The 17186-nt window shown below is 41.5% G+C and overlaps 2 protein-coding genes across 2 annotated transcripts in view; both read left to right on the top strand.

The window, feature by feature from the left end:
• ZNF438 (zinc finger protein 438) overlaps positions 1 to 8459 on the top strand; it is a 22305-nt gene extending 13846 nt beyond the window's left edge. Inside the window, exon 3 of the mRNA XM_069729643.1 lies at positions 4374 to 8459. Coding sequence (XP_069585744.1) covers positions 4374 to 4959 — 586 coding nt within the window. The 3' untranslated portion in view covers positions 4960 to 8459. The remainder of the gene's footprint in view (positions 1 to 4373) is intronic.
• On the top strand, positions 6542 to 17186 carry LOC138643303 (heat shock protein DDB_G0288861-like). The gene is made up of 5 exons (XM_069732233.1): positions 6542 to 6604; positions 12234 to 12653; positions 14772 to 15515; positions 15636 to 16109; positions 16824 to 17186. The coding sequence occupies exons 1-5, from the start codon at positions 6542 to 6544 to the stop codon at positions 17184 to 17186; spliced, it is 2064 nt and encodes a 687-aa protein (XP_069588334.1).

The following is a 17186-nucleotide window of genomic DNA, read 5'->3' as shown; positions in this document are numbered from 1 at the left end:
GATGGAATATTTAGGAGGGAGGAAATGTCAAGTAGGGACTTGTTACACCGGATGCTATACATGAGGGCTGAATGTTATACACCGGGGGCACTGGGGCCAGATGTTATACACTGGGGGCAGTGGGGCCAGATGTTATACACCTGGGCACTAGGGCCAGAGGTTATACAGTGGGGCTGGATGTTACCCACTGGGGCACTGAAGCCAGATGTTATACACCTGGGCACTGGGGCCGGATGTTCTACAGCGGGGGGCACTGGGGCCGAATTTTATACGCTGGGGGCACTGGGGCCGGATGTTATACACTGGGGGCACTGGGGCCGGATGCTATACACTGGGGGCAATGGGGCTGGATGAAACCCCTGATTTCATTGAGGTGTGTGCCCAGTCTTCTATCCATATATTGTAGCTCTGGGTGCATGAGTGGGTGTTGTACACACCAGAAAGAGAATAGCAAAGCATTACAAAGGGTAGATCACTATGATGACGACTTTGCATTATAGCAGCGCCACAGTTTTGGTGTCAACTGATCCCGGCCATCAGAATCCTCCACACAGCCCTGATCTATGAGATACAGTGCCTTGCGAAAGTATTCGGCCCCCCGGAACTTTTCAACCTTTTCCCACATATCATGCTTCAAACATAAAGACACCAAATGTAAATTTTTGGTGAAGAATCAACAACAAGTGGAACACAATTGTGAAGTTGAACAAAATTTATTGGTTATTTTAAATTTTTTGTAGAAATCCAAAAACTGAAAAGTGGGGTGTGCAATATTATTCGGCCCCTTTACTTTCAGTGCAGCAAACTCACTGCAGAAGTTCATTGTGGATCTCTGAATGATCCAATGTTGTCCTAAATGCCTAATAATGATAAATATAATCCACCTGTGTGTAATCAAGTCTCCGTATAATGCACCTACTCTGTGATAGTCTCAGGGTTCTGCATCATGAAGACCAAGGAACACAACAGGCAGGTCCGTGATACTGTTGTGGAGAAGTTTAAAGCCGGATTTGGATGCAAAATGATTTCCAAAACTTTAAACATCCCAAGGAGCACTGTGCAAGCGATCATATTGAAATGGAAGGAGTATCCTACCACTGCAAATCTACCAAGACCCGGCCGTCCCTCTAAACTTTCATCAAACCTCAATGAGCTCGAGCTGTTTGCAAAGGAAGAATGGGCAAGAATTTCAGTCTCTCGATGTACAAAACTGATAGACATACCCCAAACAACTTCTGTAATCGCATCAAAACGTGGCCCAACCACAATGTCCCGTCTTATGATGCTTTCCCTGGATGTAGAAGATCAATTGACTTAGGATGTAGAGTCGTGCAATATGACTTAGGATGCAAATTGAGATACTGATTTGGCTTTTATCCTAAGTCATATTGCACGACTCGTTAAAGGGTTGATTGTGACTTGTAGGATCGGAACTTCCAACAGGTGGCGCTATAGAGTTTTAAGTCCTCTTTTTCTCAGAAGAGGCAATTTGCATATTATATTTCCCAGAGGAGCATTGCACGGCGAATAAACCTCCTTACCTTGACAAGCCAGAGCTGGTATGTCACTCTCCGTAAGGAGAAACCTTAACCCCTTACCGGCATCGGACGTACTATACCGTCCGATGCCGGCTCCCCTGCTTTGATGCAGGGCTCCGCGGTGAGCCCGCACCAAAGCCGGGACATGTCAGCTGTTTTGAACAGCTGACATGTGCCCGTAATAGGCGCGGGCAGAATCGCGATCTGCCCGCACCTATTAACTAGTTAAATGCCGCTGTCAAACGCAGACAGCGGCATTTAACTACCGCTTCCGGCCGGGCGGCCGGAAATGACGTCATCGCCCACCCCCGTCACATGTCCGGGGGTCGGCGATGCGTCTCCATTGTAGCCATAGAGGTCCTTGAGACCTCTATGGTTACTGATTGCCCGTCGCTGTGAGCGCCACCCTGTGGTCGGCGCTCACAGCACACGTGCAATTCTGCTACATAGCAGCGATCAGCAGATCGCTGCTATGTAGCAGAGCCGATCGTGCTGTGCCTGCTTCTAGCCTCCCATGGAGGCTATTGAAGCATGGCAAAAGTTTAAAAAAAAAGTTTAAAAAAATGTGAAAAAAATAAAAAAAACATAAAAGTTTAAATCACCCCCCTTTCGCCCCAATCAAAATAAATCAATAAAAAAAATATCAAATCTACGCATAGTTGGTATCGCCGCGCTCAGAATTGCCCGATCTATCAAATAAAAAAAAGTATTAACCTGATCGCTAAACAGCGTAGCGGGAAAAAACTCGAAACGCCAGAATTACGTTTTTTTGGTCGCCGCGACATTGCATTAAAATGCAATAATGGGCGATCAAAAGAACGTATCTGCACCGAAATGCTATCATTAAAAACGTCATCTCGGCACGCAAAAAATAAGCCCTCAACCGACCCCAGATCACGAAAAATGGAGACACTACGAGTATCGGAAAATGGCGCAATTTTTTTTTTTTTTTTTTTAGCAAAGTTTGGAATTTTTTTTCACCACTTAGATAAAAAATAACCTAGTCATGTTTGGTGTCTATGAACTCGTAATGACCTGGAGAATCATAATGGCAGGTCATTTTTAGCATTTAGTGAACCTAGCAAAAAAGCCAAACAAAAAACCAATGTGGGATTGCACTTTTTTTGCAATTTCACCGCACTTGGAATTTTTTTCCCGTTTTCTAGTACACGACATGCTAAAACCAATGATGTCGTTCAAAAGTACAACTCGTCCCGCAAAAAATAAGCCCTCACATGGCCAAATTGACGGAAAAATAAAAAAGTTATGGCTCTGGGAAGGAGGGGAGCGAAAAACGAACACGGAAAAACGAAAAATCCCCTGGTCATGAAGGGGTTAAACCCCATAAAATATTTGAACATTTAAATCTCACTTTTATATATTGAACTGTGCATTTGTATAAGTATCACATGTCCAGAAACCTATTTTCATGCTCTGGAAATAGTGAAGTTTTCTACTGAAATGGCTGCAAGTGGAGATCTTAAAAAATATATAAAAAAAATAATAATAATAATAGAGAAAGTTTATTGGAAATTGCACAAGTCTTATTCATTGTATAAAGAAATGTTTGCTGAAATTAGAATAACCCCCTTAATAGGATAATAATGGGAATGTGTAATCAATGAATTATCAAGTTTTTAGGTTAAACATATTTTTCTTTTATTTTCGATATCACTTCTCAAAATAAAAAAATGTATAATTATGTAATTTTCACTAAGGTTAAAGAGTTGTTCCCATCTTAGTCGTACATGGCTGAGACGGGAATAACAGCGACCAAACTCCGGCTACATGAGGTGGGTATTATGGACGCGGTGTAGCTCTGCTAGTTGTACTATTTTCATGATTCAAGTCTTCGAGAAAGGGCATAGCTCTTTATGCTACACTGTTTCTGTAACTCGGAAGGCCCATTTACGCAGTATGATTATCATTCTCAGGAACACTTGTTTCCCCATAATCGGTCACTGGAACCAGGCTGCCGGTCAGCCAACGAATGAGCAAACTGGGAAAATGCGCAGCACAAAAGATCATCGTTCTCGGCAGCGCATCGCTCTGTGTAAACAGGACTTGTGCTGCTGAGAATAATGGCAGACTGTGCATACAGAACGATCATTGCGATTATTATTTATAATTTTGTGCGAATGTAAGAATAATAATTTTATTCATATACCGGCAACATATTCCGCAGCACTTTACAATTAAGTAAGGCACGGTCTGTTTGTGTGAGCAGCAAATGTTTAACCCTGTGCATGGATCATTCATTTCTATGAGAGTTATACATTTGTGTAGCTCAGCTGCAGTTAGCCGAGCTACACCCGGCAACTGTGGCTGCAGCTTGTTCAGTTATTCCCATTTTAGCAGTCATCTCATTATCATCAGAGGCAGGATTACAATGACCGGTAACACCTCTATAACATAGGATCCATCATTTATAATAAGCAATGGTCACATCTCACCTCCTCCCCCTTCCTTCAAAATGACCTCTGCACATATCACAGAGCATGCCTAGAACACTCACCTGCGGGAGTCGGTGAGAGAGATCTTGTTGCTGCCTATGGCCCATGTGGCTGCGGTAAAGCGCATCTCTAAGTACTCTGACAAGGTGGTCTCCCCGTAATAATGGGCGGAAAATAGAATTGAAATCATGCAATTGGGAGCTAAGAATTGAAAGCAGGTTGAAAAGATGAAAAAATCTGTATCAGTATCTGATTTTACTACATCAAAATAATCTAGGCGATACATTCTCTTAAGTTTTTATAGACAAGTTTAAGGACTTGTGACACAGAGATCCAAAGGTTGGTCGATTCTTGAGATGACTGACTGTGGTTTTCTTTCCAGGAATAAGAGCATGACCAATGAGGACGACGCCATCACCGGATCTACCGATGAGATCAAATTACAGATCAGATGTGGACGTTGTCAATTCGTAGGTCCGACTTTTTCTGATATGAAGTTCCATTTGCTCAGTGTTCACGGAGATGAATCTCAAGAAATGTTGCCCGAAGGAGTCCTGGAAAGCCGACAAGGAGTCCAGGAGGAGGTGGTTAAACAAGCCACCCATCACTGGAGGTTACTGAATGAGAGACGAAACGAGGCCAAGGGCGGGAGCAGTGACAAGATGTCGACCGGTGCGGGCGGATTGACGGAAGCGGTCTTTGATCCTGACGTAGCCTCTTTTGAAGTCTCTGGAAGCGCGTTCTCTCCATCAGCGGAAGGGAAGGATGACCGGAGCCAAAGTGTCATTCCTTCATCGCCAATCAGATTCCACCACAGAAACCACTACAACTGCTTGCTCTGCACGCAAATGTTGGAAACCCAAAATGAACTCTTCGAACATTGGGAGAAGAAGCACAACTGTGACAATCCCTTAACGCTTTGGACAGTCTTCAATTCGTTGGCTAAAGATGAAGAAGAAATCACTTGAAGAGCCTCCTACTCCACCTGGAAATAATTTTCTGCACTGATTTATATTGAATGTGACTTCAGTTTCGTCTGCTTCTTTTTGGGTTTTATATTGCGTTTTAGATTCAGAACTTTTTAGAGATGTCGATTTTTGTATAGTAATTTATTGTATACAGGATTGTTTCTTAATTGAAGATTTTTGGAAGTGGATGTTTTGCCACTTCATGCAATGCCCAAAGTCACCACTAGGATACCTAAGCTCTTATTTTTGGCATAAAAGTAGTGGGCACTCCTCATAATTAGGCTTTCATAACATAGCACTTGGACAGGAGACTACACAGTATCCCAAGAATGAATATTTTTTTGCTATTTTAGATTTACTTACATGCGTAAAGTATGTTGCAGGGTCTTGATCCGAAACCCAGCAATTGAGTTATATACATAACAAAATTATTTTAGTTTGTAGCCACCACTAGGGGAAGCTAAATGCCATGTGGATTTATAGGACTAGTGTCGAGCTGGCTGTTTTTTGGCAGGGAGCTCCCTATAAGAGTGTCTACAGGCGCACTGATGGGAAGAATAAAAGCGGTTCATTTCCTCGCCCCCTCTCACCGGCGGCTGTATAGAAGTTATTCGGTCTGCCTTCATATCAAGCACAAGATGGTATTTCTACATGAGAAAAATGAGGGTTGAATGCAGTGTTCCAAGATGAGGGTTGAATGCAGTGTTCTAAGTTGTAAATTCTCTTTTTACATCAGGAAAGTTCTTGAAATTAAAAAAAAAAAAAAATTGTTATAGATCGAGCACATTAAAAGTCTTTTCTATTTCCCTGCAGCACCTCCACAGGGGAACTAAAGCATTGCATGGTGCCCATTTACATGCAGGACAGGTCAGGTCCTCCAGATGCTCCTTATTACGTCTCTCCGTTCTAGCAAAATCCTTAATGGTGAACTCACCTTTATTAACCGAGGATTCCTAATTTCCAAATCCAGAGACCCCCTCTAGTGTAACAAAGACTCCAAAGATTTATTTCACATTGATCTATGATGCTGAAGTCACTGTTCCTTACGTTTTAGCCATTTTTATTTTAGTGTTGATTTGAAAAAGTAGAAGTGTCTTGCAGTGCCTTTGCTTAGACAGGACTGTGTAAACTGATTTTTTTTTTTTTTGCTTTAATGTATAGTTTATTGGCATATCATATTGTGCCTATCTATTTCTTAATACAACTTTTTAGTTTTCTAGGCTCAGTTATTCTTTTACATTGATCCAAATATCCTACTTAGACATAAAATTAAAGTAAAATTGTGGCTGCCGTTAGCCACCACTGGGGGGCGCTTATGTGCTTAATGTTTTATTGCTAAGTTGAAAACTATGTATGGAGCACATGTTGTGGGGGATCTTATTAGACCCTATCTGATCAACAGCACCCCCATAAAATATGAGAATATTATATTTATTAAATATATTAATATAAAAAAAGCATACCTATTCAGCAATCCTCCAATTCTCCAGCGCCGCACCTTGGGATCCTTGGTGGTCCAGCATCAATGACGTCATATGCATCTTTCATGAAAGCACAGAGGCCAGCAACATTCACGTGAACGATGTATGAAATGTCATTGATGCAAGACCGGTGGGGATCAAAGAGCCAGCAGATGTTTGCATGGGCAAGTAACATTTTTTTTTTTTTATTATTATTTTATTCCTTTTTATGTTGTTACCCTGTTTTTCTAAAAAATCTCTGACAATCTATACGGTATATTAACTGTATGCGGAAAGCTCCCCCTAGTGGTGGCTAAAAGTAGTTGGCGCATAAAATTCTAACTGCCAGGCTGCGCAGGGGATGTGGAGCTCTGTACTGGAAAAATATAGTTCTAATATTAATTAGCACAAAATGTTGCACTTATTTAGATTTAAATAAACAAAATGGTGTTCAAGGATAACGTTAGGTACTTAGAGGTGGTTAGAATTTCACTTTATTCAATCACAGCTAGTATACCTGGCTACATTTGTTTTACCCTGTTGTATGTTTTTCATGTATTGCAAGTGCCTTAAAAAAAATCAGGAAACAATCAGTAAATTTTCCACTAATGAAAGAAAGATGTTCTGTTCACCAAATATGACACTTTAATAGTTTTATAGAATTGTTTAATTTTATGTAAACTAAGCACAACTAATAAATAAGTTAAAATATATATACTTTTTTTAAAGAAAAAATTGGAGTTCTAGACTAACATTTGTTACTCCACTTTGAATTGAACATTTTAAATTTTTGTGCAATGACAATCTAACCATTCTTGTTCTGTGAATGTATAATTCCAATGTGATTTTAATAACCAGAATGGTAACCTCCAGCAGGAAATGTCACCGTAGAGTTTTAGGATTTTCTTCTATGTTACTGTTATATTATAATATGTGTGGGTCTGTTTTTTGTTGAATATGGTCACACAAAGAAAGAAAATGGAAGATCTTCATATGCCCCGGTGCCAAACTATAGCAGCATAGATTGCTTTAGAAAATTTAGCCACAAACTGCATTTTAGATCTGCCAGAAAATCCTCTTTTGTGAATGCAATGTGTGTTCTTTCCTACATACATAAAAAATAAATCATTATTCATATACGTTCCATAAAAACGAAAAATATATTTCTCAGAACATATATATGTGTGCATGTGTAAATGTATGGACAGGTTCTGCATGGGAGGTATGTGTCACCAAGGTGCCAAACCTCGGTGATGTATGACCCAGAGAAGCAAGCCCCAGCTTGTATAGTGCTGAGAGGTGTTTTTGGGTCCGGGTTTAAGGAACGGCCATTATAGCTGGGTGGGACTGGCCGTTCCGTTGCCTCCTGTTCCAGGGCTTGGAACAAGCTGTAAAAGGCAGTTCAGCTGCCTCTTTTAGTGCTGGCAGCTGAGGTGGGAACACTCCAGGTGTGCTGATCAGCTCTGCAAGAAGAGGGATATATGGGATAAAATCTCTCATTTGCACCAAGAGACTTTTTTCTTGTGCCTACCTGTAACCGCTGCCAAAGACTGAGGGGAGTGAATCCCTGCAATATATATAGTTTTTGTAAAAAAAAAATTTTTAACTGGATTTTCAACCTTAAAGTGAATCTCCAGGAGAAAGCTCTTTCTTGGACGAAGGGTACGCTCGTCGCCCTTAGAGGAAAGACCCTCAAACACAGAGTAAATTGTGGGGATTGGCGGGCAACAGTATAATGTGTTTGGGGTCTTCCTAACCCTCTCCGCCAGATTATGTGAAAAGGGAGAAGGATCCAATCTGTTGAATTTCACCTCTGTCATAGCACAGGAGCACTTAGCTGAACTCTCCTGAGTATGGGGTAGTCCTGAGAACTCTCTGTCGGCCTTTAGACTTGTCAAATTACTGTCGTTCCAGACATACACACCTCTGTTTAGAAGGTATGACAGAATACTGAGGTCCTGCATGGTTATAATGAATAGTGATGAGCGATTATACTCGTTACTCGAGATTTCCCGAGCACGCTCGGGGGTCCTCCGAGTATTTTTTAGTGCTCGGAGATTTAGTTTTCATCGCCGCAGCTGAATGATTTACAGCTATTAGCCAGGCTGAGTACATGTGGGGGTTGCCCAGTTGCTAGGGAATCCCCACATTTAATCAAGCTGGCTAATAGCTGTAAATCATTCAGCTGAGGCGAAGAAAACTAAATCTCCGAGCACTAAAAAATACTCGGAGGTCACCCGAGCGTGCTCGGGAAATCTCGAGTAACGAATATATTCGCTCATCACTAATAATGTATCATACTCCTTAATGGAAAAAAAAAAAGAAAATTTCTATAAAGTAATACACCTTAGATATACTGTCTGTTTTTCATCTACTGGAAAGAGATCACAGCAAAGCAACATAGATGTTACTGCTCCAATCTACTGGGACACCTTCCCATTCTTAACAAGAAAGATGTTTTTGGAACAGACCAAGAAAATGACCTTTTCAAAACACCCTAAATCTGTAAAAAAAAAAAGAAAAAGTTTTCCATGTACTTAAATACTAGATTTTGGTTGGTGTTTCATTATTTTTCAAACGCTTTAGTTATTGAATTACTTCTAGGTTCACCTTATTTTACTTCTACATTTCATAACAAGTTGAGGTACTTTGCAAACGTATTGTGGTACCGACCGTGTGCTCTATTCCAAAGTTATACCCTGCGTTGTAACCCAAAGCTTTAGGAGTATTTACTAATTTGCAACGATGTTTTATTGTTCCAATGCTTCAAAAATGTAAGAAAAAAAAATTGTGAAGCTTTGCAGGCTGTCTCATTAAAAGTATCATTATTTTATGTATCAGCTCATATGCCGATCTACGTGTCTCTGTGATTACAGACTACAAACAAGCGTGTGTTGTCTAATCCTGCAGTCATGTCTAAAACTGGCCACACTTGTGGCATAACTGTCAGCTGAACGGTGTCGAACTCCTCTGCACACGAGCACTTCCATGTGTTTTCAGTGGCAAGAGAGGAGAAAGCCACTGCCAATCCTTTCTGGCAACAGCTTTTACCCTATGGCTGCAAAAGTATCAGCCCTTGAGATTCCAACTGCCCATTCCTTCTGTCTCCCAACTTCATCTGTCAAAGGAGAGGCAGGAGGTCCCACCAAAATTGGTGGATAGCTGACTTCCATCTTATGTGTACGTGACCTTTTACTCCACTTCTTCTGCTTCTACACTGTTGTCTGTTACAGGGAGGGAAATAAAGGGTTAATTGGACTAAGACATCATTGCTCACATGGTTTGTAGTCGGTCATCGTAAAGACTCATATGTCTGCTCTGGAGCTAAAGCACGGGCTGGCCGCATGTCTCCTGACCCGAGCGTGACAGCTTCATTTATTTCTATGATGCTGTCAGGCTGGAGTCGAGAGACCGGCGTCCAGTCCGTGCATTACTGTCCCAGATCGGACAAATATTTAGAATTGAGAGTCCTCAGTGGTTGATACCTTTTAATGGCTAACTGAAAAGATGGTAACAAATTGCAAGCTTTCGAGACTACTCAGGTCTCTTCATCAGGCATGATGACTGAGTCTATGCCTGATGAAGAGACCTGAGTAGTCTCGAAAGTTCGGAATTTGTTACCTTTTAATTTCTAACTGAAAAGATGGTATCAACCACTGATGACTCTCAGTTCTAAATGTTTTTCTATCTACTGGCTAACACTGTACCAAGATATACTTTCCTTTCCCAGATCGGACAGAAATTCATGGCTTAATACTGTTACTGTTAGTAACTTCTGCAGCAGATACTAAAGAGTCTAGGCCACTTATCACAGCAGGTCTCATTGACCAAGGAAGATATTACCGGCCTACTCTTCTTTTAGCTGGATAATGGAAAATCGAGACAGAGTAGAGGGATAGATTGTAGCCCCATGATGGCGATTATGGACAAGTCAATAAAGGAGTTTGATGTTTTATTTCTAAAAAATGCAAACTGATATGTATAAGGGTGAGCTACAAGTTATTAAATATCATGTACTATAAATGAGGGCAGCTCGATTTGCTCCTGGTGTCTACCATTGTAGGACGTAAGAACTGGAAAAATAGGACTTAAAGTGTGACTGTCCCAGAAAGTCATAGGAGATGGGGTGCTGATCATTGTATCACATAGACAGAAACAGCAGAGCGTTGCTCTCCTCACTGACTGACAACGGACCCATTAGAAAGTGGGGTCTCACCACCCAGGTCCCACCAATCAAAACATCTCTACTTCTAAATGTTAAAATCTGAGAGTCCTCAGTGGCTAACTGAATAGATGGTAATAAATTGTAAGCTTTCGAGACAACTCTGGTCTCTTCATCAGGCATAGAATAGACCTGAGTTGTCTCGAAATTTTGCAATTTGTTACCATCTTTTCAGTTAGCCATTAAAAGGTATCAGCCACTGAGGACTCTCAGAATGTAATATTTTTCCATCTTCCTAACACGGTACAAAGATATATATTTTTCCTACTTCTCAATGACTTGCCAAAGTTTTATTTAAGTTTTGGGTGCATCTTAAGCATTCCTGATCATATGTTTCCTAGAAGATGATCTTACGTGGAGTGATGGCAATCAGGTTCTGCTTAAGAAACTACTGGATTGGATTCCATCATCTATTTTTTTTTTACCAAAATAGTTTCCCATCGCATTAAATTTTTTTGCTGCATTCCTTTCATCTTGAAAAAAAAAAAAAGATATAGGATCTAATGACGAGCGAACGTGCTTGGATAAGGTGTTATCTGAGCGTGCTCGGGTGCTGAGTGTCTTCGGTGTTCTCGAAAAATATGTTTGAGTCCCCACTGTTGCTTGGAAGTTTCCATCTCTAGTGCCTTACATGCCGATGGTTTATGATCCACTGAAAACACAACTGTCTCAATGCACTTTGAGTTTTTGGCTAAAGCAAGAAGTCACACTTTGGTGGTTATAACTAGTGATGAGCGAATATACTCGTTACTCTTCCCGACCATGCTCGGGTCCTCCGAGTATTTTTTAGTGTTCGGAGATTTAGTTTTCTTTGCCTCAGCTGAATGATTTACAGCTACTAGCCAGGCTGAGTACATGTGGGGGTTGCCTGGTTGCTAGGGAATCCCCACATGTAATCAAGCTGGCTAGTAGCTGTAAATCACTCAGCTGCGGCGATTAAAACTAAATCTCCGAGCACTAAAAAATACTCGGAGGACCCCCGAGCGTGCTCAGGAAATCTCAAGTAACGAGTATATTCGCTCATCACTAGTTATAACCCAAGAGATTATCTAGTAGAAATACAACTTGGCCATGATCTCGGCAAAGCTATTTCCCTCATTTCCATCTGTCTCACAGCCAATTATTACTGCTAGGAAATCCAACCAATATCTCTAGGCCACATATCGTAAGACATTCGCTACTTACCTGGGGAGTTCTATTCTGTATCCAACATGCACATAATATGAGGATTTTTGCTTTTGCAGTTTGTGGGGTTTTTCTACTGCTATTGCATTAATGTATAATTTTTTTTCACTTTGCCTTAAAGAACTATTTGGCCTAAAGGGTTTGTATGAGAAAAAATGAAACATGGTTGCCTCCTTTTACAGGGAATTTATAATCAGAAAATAACCTATTGTTTAAGTCAGGTTTTTGTGTTGAATGTATTTGTTAAACCATGTTGGAGGTTTTTCTTTTCTTATCACAATATGTATTAAAAAAAAAGAAACTTGCAAATTTAGACTCGTACTTTCTATTCTGTATAGAGGACTTTTCAGTAGCCTCATTATCATCAGAGACAGGATGATAATGACAGCTCACATTTCTTTACACAGCAGCCTTATCATCAGAGACAGGATGATAATGACAGCTCACATTTCTTTACACAGCAGCCTTATCATCAGAGACAGGATGATAATGACCGCTCACGTGTCTTTACACAGCAGCCTGATCATCAGAGACAGGATGATAATGACAGCTCACATGTCTTTACACAGCAGCCTTATCATCAGAGACAGGATGATAATGACCGCTCACATGTCTTTACACAGCAGCCTTATCATCAGAGACAGGATGATAATGACAGCTCACATGTCTTTACACAGCAGCCTTATCATCAGAGGCAGGATGATAATGACAGCTCACATTTCTTTACACAGCAGCCTTATCATCAGAGACAGGATGATAATGACCGCTCACGTGTCTTTACACAGCAGCCTGATCATCAGAGACAGGATGATAATGACAGCTCACATGTCTTTACACAGCAGCCTTATCATCAGAGACAGGATGATAATGACAGCTCACATGTCTTTACACAGCAGCCTTATCATCAGAGACAGGATGATAATGACAGCTCACATTTCTTTACACAGCAGCCTTATCATCAGAGACAGGATGATAATGACCGCTCACGTGTCTTTACACAGCAGCCTGATCATCAGAGACAGGATGATAATGACCGCTCACATTTCTTTACACAGCAGCCTTATCATCAGAGACAGGATGATAATGACAGCTCGCATTTCTTTACACAGCAGCCTTATCATCAGAGACAGGATGATAATGACCGCTCACGTGTCTTTACACAGCAGCCTGATCATCAGAGACAGGATGATAATGACAGCTCACATTTCTTTACACAGCAGCCTTATCATCAGAGACAGGATGATAATGACAGCTCGCATTTCTTTACACAGTAGCCTTATCATCAGAGACAGGATGATAATGACAGCTCACATGTCTTTACACAGCAGCCTTATCATCAGAGACAGGATGATAATGACCGCTCACATGTCTTTACACAGCAGCCTTATCATCAGAGACAGGATGATAATGACCGCTCACATGTCTTTACACAGCAGCCTTATCATCAGAGACAGGATGATAATGACAGCTCACATGTCTTTACACAGCAGCCTGATCATCAGAGACAGGATGATAATGACAGCTCACATGTCTTTACACAGCAGCCTTATCATCAGAGACAGGATGATAATGACCGCTCACATGTCTTTACACAGCAGCCTTATCATCAGAGACAGGATGATAATGACAGCTCACATGTCTTTACACAGCAGCCTTATCATCAGAGACAGGATGATAATGACAGCTCACATTTCTTTACACAGCAGCCTTATCATCAGAGACAGGATGATAATGACAGCTCGCATTTCTTTACACAGCAGCCTTATCATCAGAGACAGGATGATAATGACCGCTCACGTGTCTTTACACAGCAGCCTGATCATCAGAGACAGGATGATAATGACCGCTCACATGTCTTTACACAGCAGCCTTATCATCAGAGACAGGATGATAATGACAGCTCACATTTCTTTACACAGCAGCCTTATCATCAGAGACAGGATGATAATGACAGCTCACATGTCTTTACACAGCAGCCTTATCATCAGAGACAGGATGATAATGACAGCTCACATTTCTTTACACAGCAGCCTGATCATCAGAGACAGGATGATAATGACCGCTCACATTTCTTTACACAGCAGCCTTATCATCAGAGACAGGATGATAATGACAGCTCACATTTCTTTACACAGCAGCCTTATCATCAGAGACAGGATGATAATGACAGCTCACATTTCTTTACACAGCAGCCTTATCATCAGAGACAGGATGATAATGACCGCTCACGTGTCTTTACACAGCAGCCTTATCATCAGAGACAGGATGATAATGACAGCTCACATTTCTTTACACAGCAGCCTTATCATCAGAGACAGGATGATAATGACAGCTCGCATTTCTTTACACAGCAGCCTTATCATCAGAGACAGGATGATAATGACAGCTCGCATTTCTTTACACAGCAGCCTTATCATCAGAGACAGGATGATAATGACCGCTCACGTGTCTTTACACAGCAGCCTTATCATCAGAGACAGGATGATAATGACAGCTCACATTTCTTTACACAGCAGCCTTATCATCAGAGACAGGATGATAATGACAGCTCACATGTCTTTACACAGCAGCCTTATCATCAGAGACAGGATGATAATGACAGCTCACATTTCTTTACACAGCAGCCTGATCATCAGAGACAGGATGATAATGACCGCTCACATTTCTTTACACAGCAGCCTTATCATCAGAGACAGGATGATAATGACAGCTCACATTTCTTTACACAGCAGCCTGATCATCAGAGACAGGATGATAATGACCGCTCACATTTCTTTACACAGCAGCCTTATCATCAGAGACAGGATGATAATGACAGCTCACATTTCTTTACACAGCAGCCTTATCATCAGAGACAGGATGATAATGACAGCTCACATTTCTTTACACAGCAGCCTTATCATCAGAGACAGGATGATAATGACCGCTCACATTTCTTTACACAGCAGCCTTATCATCAGAGACAGGATGATAATGACCGCTCACGTGTCTTTACACAGCAGCCTTATCATCAGAGACAGGATGATAATGACAGCTCACATTTCTTTACACAGCAGCCTTATCATCAGAGACAGGATGATAATGACAGCTCGCATTTCTTTACACAGCAGCCTTATCATCAGAGACAGGATGATAATGACCGCTCACGTGTCTTTACACAGCAGCCTGATCATCAGAGACAGGATGATAATGACCGCTCACGTGTCTTTACACAGCAGCCTGATCATCAGAGACAGGATGATAATGACAGCTCACATGTCTTTACACAGCAGCCTTATCATCAGAGACAGGATGATAATGACAGCTCACATGTCTTTACACAGCAGCCTTATCATCAGAGACAGGATGATAATGACCGCTCACGTGTCTTTACACAGCAGCCTGATCATCAGAGACAGGATGATAATGACAGCTCACATGTCTTTACACAGCAGCCTTATCATCAGAGACAGGATGATAATGACAGCTCACATGTCTTTACACAGCAGCCTTATCATCAGAGACAGGATGATAATGACCGCTCACATGTCTTTACACAGCAGCCTTATCATCAGAGACAGGATGATAATGACAGCTCACGTGTCTTTACACAGCAGCCTTATCATCAGAGACAGGATGATAATGACCGCTCACGTGTCTTTACACAGCAGCCTGATCATCAGAGACAGGATGATAATGACAGCTCACATGTCTTTACACAGCAGCCTTATCATCAGAGACAGGATGATAATGACAGCTCACATTTCTTTACACAGCAGCCTTATCATCAGAGACAGGATGATAATGACAGCTCACATTTCTTTACACAGCAGCCTTATCATCAGAGACAGGATGATAATGACCGCTCACGTGTCTTTACACAGCAGCCTGATCATCAGAGACAGGATGATAATGACCGCTCACATGTCTTTACACAGCAGCCTTATCATCAGAGACAGGATGATAATGACAGCTCACATTTCTTTACACAGCAGCCTTATCATCAGAGACAGGATGATAATGACAGCTCGCATTTCTTTACACAGCAGCCTTATCATCAGAGACAGGATGATAATGACCGCTCACGTGTCTTTACACAGCAGCCTGATCATCAGAGACAGGATGATAATGACCGCTCACATTTCTTTACACAGCAGCCTTATCATCAGAGACAGGATGATAATGACCGCTCACGTGTCTTTACACAGCAGCCTTATCATCAGAGACAGGATGATAATGACCGCTCACGTGTCTTTACACAGCAGCCTTATCATCAGAGACAGGATGATAATGACAGCTCACATGTCTTTACACAGCAGCCTTATCATCAGAGACAGGATGATAATGACAGCTCACATTTCTTTACACAGCAGCCTTATCATCAGAGACAGGATGATAATGACAGCTCACATTTCTTTACACAGCAGCCTTATCATCAGAGACAGGATGATAATGACCGCTCACATGTCTTTACACAGCAGCCTTATCATCAGAGACAGGATGATAATGACCGCTCACATTTCTTTACACAGCAGCCTTATCATCAGAGACAGGATGATAATGACAGCTCACATTTCTTTACACAGCAGCCTTATCATCAGAGACAGGATGATAATGACCGCTCACATGTCTTTACACAGCAGCCTTATCATCAGAGACAGGATGATAATGACAGCTCACATTTCTTTACACAGCAGCCTTATCATCAGAGACAGGATGATAATGACAGCTCACATTTCTTTACACAGCAGCCTTATCATCAGAGACAGGATGATAATGACAGCTCACATTTCTTTACACAGCAGCCTTATCATCAGAGACAGGATGATAATGACAGCTCACATTTCTTTACACAGCAGCCTTATCATCAGAGACAGGATGATAATGACAGCTCACATTTCTTTACACAGCAGCCTTATCATCAGAGACAGGATGATAATGACAGCTCACATTTCTTTACACAGCAGCCTTATCATCAGAGACAGGATGATAATGACAGCTCGCATTTCTTTACACAGCAGCCTTATCATCAGAGACAGGATGATAATGACCGCTCACGTGTCTTTACACAGCAGCCTTATCATCAGAGACAGGATGATAATGACCGCTCACGTGTCTTTACACAGCAGCCTTATCATCAGAGACAGGATGATAATGACAGCTCACATGTCTTTACACAGCAGCCTTATCATCAGAGACAGGATGATAATGACAGCTCACATTTCTTTACACAGCAGCCTTATCATCAGAGACAGGCTGATAATGACAGCTCACATTTCTTTACACAGCTGAATACACAGGATCCACAATTTACAATAGCCAATGTCACATCTGACCCTGTTCACCCTCTTTTTACAATGACCTTTGCACACACTCATTAG

The sequence above is a fragment of the Ranitomeya imitator genome, chromosome 6 (assembly GCF_032444005.1).
Source record: "Ranitomeya imitator isolate aRanImi1 chromosome 6, aRanImi1.pri, whole genome shotgun sequence".
In the NCBI taxonomy this organism is placed as follows: Eukaryota; Metazoa; Chordata; class Amphibia; order Anura; family Dendrobatidae; genus Ranitomeya; species Ranitomeya imitator.
This window is presented reverse-complemented; position numbering and strand designations above follow the sequence as displayed.

Coding starts and splice junctions, on each gene's coding strand:
- LOC138643303 (XM_069732233.1), top strand. CDS start 6,542: ATGTATGAAATGTCATTGATGCAAGACCGGTGGGGATCAAAGAGCCAG. Junction 12,654..14,771: donor ATGATAATGACAGCTCACAT/GTCTTTACACAG, acceptor TTCTTTACACAG/CAGCCTTATCATCAGAGACA. Junction 15,516..15,635: donor ATGATAATGACAGCTCACAT/GTCTTTACACAG, acceptor TTCTTTACACAG/CAGCCTTATCATCAGAGACA.